The sequence below is a fragment of the Nansenia antarctica genome, assembly GCF_963989245.1.
Source record: "Nansenia antarctica genome assembly, contig: SCAFFOLD_287, whole genome shotgun sequence".
Classification (NCBI taxonomy): domain Eukaryota; kingdom Metazoa; phylum Chordata; class Actinopteri; order Argentiniformes; family Microstomatidae; genus Nansenia; species Nansenia antarctica.
The window spans coordinates 2,501-5,000 of NW_027662756.1; the positions used below are offsets into that span (position 1 = coordinate 2,501).

At 46.6% G+C, this 2,500-nt stretch overlaps 1 protein-coding gene across 1 annotated transcript in view; it reads left to right on the forward strand.

Moving 5' to 3' along the window:
• The window catches only part of LOC308175469 (mitogen-activated protein kinase kinase kinase kinase 3-like), a gene marked incomplete at its 5' end in the record, with an annotated part of 21,390 nt that overhangs the window by 843 nt on the left and 18,047 nt on the right, over positions 1 to 2,500 (forward strand). The window contains 2 exons of the mRNA XM_080551134.1: positions 727 to 812; positions 2,052 to 2,093. Of these exons, the coding sequence (XP_080407260.1) occupies positions 727 to 812; positions 2,052 to 2,093 (128 nt within the window). The remainder of the gene's footprint in view (positions 1 to 726; positions 813 to 2,051; positions 2,094 to 2,500) is intronic.

Sequence of the window (2,500 nt, forward strand, 5' to 3'; positions counted from 1 at the left end):
CCTCCTCTCCTCCTCCTCTCCTCTCCTCCTCCTCTCCTCCTCTCCTCCTCTCCTCCTCTCCTCCTCTCCTCTCCTCTCCTCCTCTCCTCTCCTCCTCCTCCTCTCCTCTTCTCCTCTCCTCTCCTCTCCTCTCCTCCTCCTCCTCCTCTCCTCCTCTCCTCCTCCTCTCCCTCCTCCTCCTCTCCTCTTCTCCTTCCTCCTCCTCCTCTCCTCCTCTCCTCCTCCTCTCCTCTCCTCCTCTCCTCTCCTCCTCTCCTCTCCTCCTCCTCTCCTCTCCTCTCCTCTCCTCCTCTCCTCCTCCTCTCCTCCTCTCCTCCTCCTCCTCCTCCTCCTCTCCTCCTCTCCTCCTCCTCCTCTCCTCTCCTCTTCTCCTCTCCTCCTCCTCTCCTCTTCTCCTCTCCTCCTCTCCTCCTCCTCCTCTCCTCCTCCTCCTCTCCTCTCCTCCTCTCCTCCTCTTCTCCTCTCCTCCTCCTCTCCTCCTCTCCCTCTCCTCCTCTCCTCCTCCTCTCCTCTCCTCCTCTCCTCTCCTCCTCTCCTCCTCCTCTCCTCTCCTCTCCTCTCCTCCTCTCCTCCTCCTCTCCACTCCTCTCCTCCTCTCCTCCTCCTCTCCTCCTCTCCTCTCCTCCTCCTCTCCTCCTCTCCTCTCCTCCTCTCCTCTCCTCCATCACAACCTCTCCTCTCCTCCTCTCCTCCTCCTCCTCTCCTCTCCTCCTCTTCTCCCTCCAGGTAATGGCCAGGCCTCTGAGGTGAGTGGTGAGCAGCCTGTGTCGCCCTCTGGAGGTTGTAGCAGGAAGGACAGGAAGGACGCCCCGGTAAGTTGATATATTTATTCACCATCAACAGAATGTTCAGGTTAATGACTCTGGTCACATGACTCTGGTCACGCTGGCTCCTACACAACACAACCAGGAAGTCAGGGATAATACTGGAGAGAAATGTTCTCCGGCAAGCTGATGCAGAAGTGTTAATGCTTCATGCTTTTGTTATTACACGTTTGGACTATTGTAACAGTCTCCTTTCTGGTCTTCTCTCAGAAAACTATTGGTCATCTGCAATTAGTCCAAAATGCAGCAGCGAGAGTTTTAACCAAAACAAGCAGACGAGCTCATATAACTCCTATTTTAGAGACTCTACACTGGCTTCCTGTTAAGTTCAGAATAGATTTCAAGATCCTTCTGCTTGTTTATAAAGCTCTCACTGGCACAGCACCAGAATATATTCAGGTCTTTTGCTAGCATATCAGCCCAATAGAGCTCTCAGGTCTTCTGCTAGCATATCAGCCCAATAGAGCTCTCAGGTCTTCTGCTAGCATATCAGCCCAATAGAGCTCTCAGGTCTTCTGCTAGCATATCAGCCCAATAGAGCTCTCAGGTCTTCTGACGCTGGTTTTCTCTGTGTACCACATGTACAAAAGAAGAGATTTGGTGAGGCTGCATTCTCATTTTAGGCACCCAAATTGTGGAATGCACTGCCAGTTTACATTAGGGATGCAACCTCAGCAAATATGTTCAAGTCAAGACTAAAAACCCATCTTTTTAATATTGCCTTTATATGACTAAATAATAAAATAATTGTTATATAATAATTGGAGCACTTTGAGCTGCAACATTTGCAGGAAAAGCGCTATACAAATAAAAAGTTATTATTATTATTATTATTATAACATAAGGTAGAGGTCGTCATAGTCAGTAATAGTAATAATAATAACAGTAATAATACGAATAATAATAATAACAGTAATAATAATAATAATCATAATAATAATAATAATAATAACAGTAATAATAATAATAATAATAACAATAATAATAACAGTAAGAATAATAACAATAATAATAATAATAACTTAAATTAAATGTTGTTGATGGTTTTAAATCTTAGAATCTTGTTCTAACAATCTTGAAAATTGTTAGAATGGAATGTTCATGTGTCCCAACACTCTGTCTGACAAGGTTCATATGGTAATAGGGACAGTGTGTTACTATGTTGTCAAGACAACCGTGAGTCATAACCTTTGCTGTCTGTCAACGATGTCATCACTGTTTCCTCAGATGCCAATCAGCAACGGCCTCCCCCCCACCCCCAAAGTCCACGTAAGTCCCGCCCCCAACGTGTCAATCACCTGGTAGTCTTGACAACACAGGATTAATCTACAGTCAATAACACACCTGAGAGAGAGAGAGAGAGAGAGAGAGAGAGAGAGAGAGAGAGGGAGAGAGAGAGAGAGAGACAGAGACAGAGATAAAGATAAAGAGAGGGAGAGAGGGAGGGAGAGAGAGAGGGAGAGAGAGACAGACAGACAAACAGACAGACAGACAGAGAGGGAGGGAGAGAGAGAGACAGACAGACAGACAGAGACAGACAGAGACAGAGAGAGAGAGAGACAGAGAGAGAGACAGAGAGAGAGAGACACAGAGAGACAGAGAGAGAGAGAGACAGAGAGAGACAGAGAGAGAGAGACAGAGAGACACAGAGAGAGAGAGACAGAGAGACACAGAGA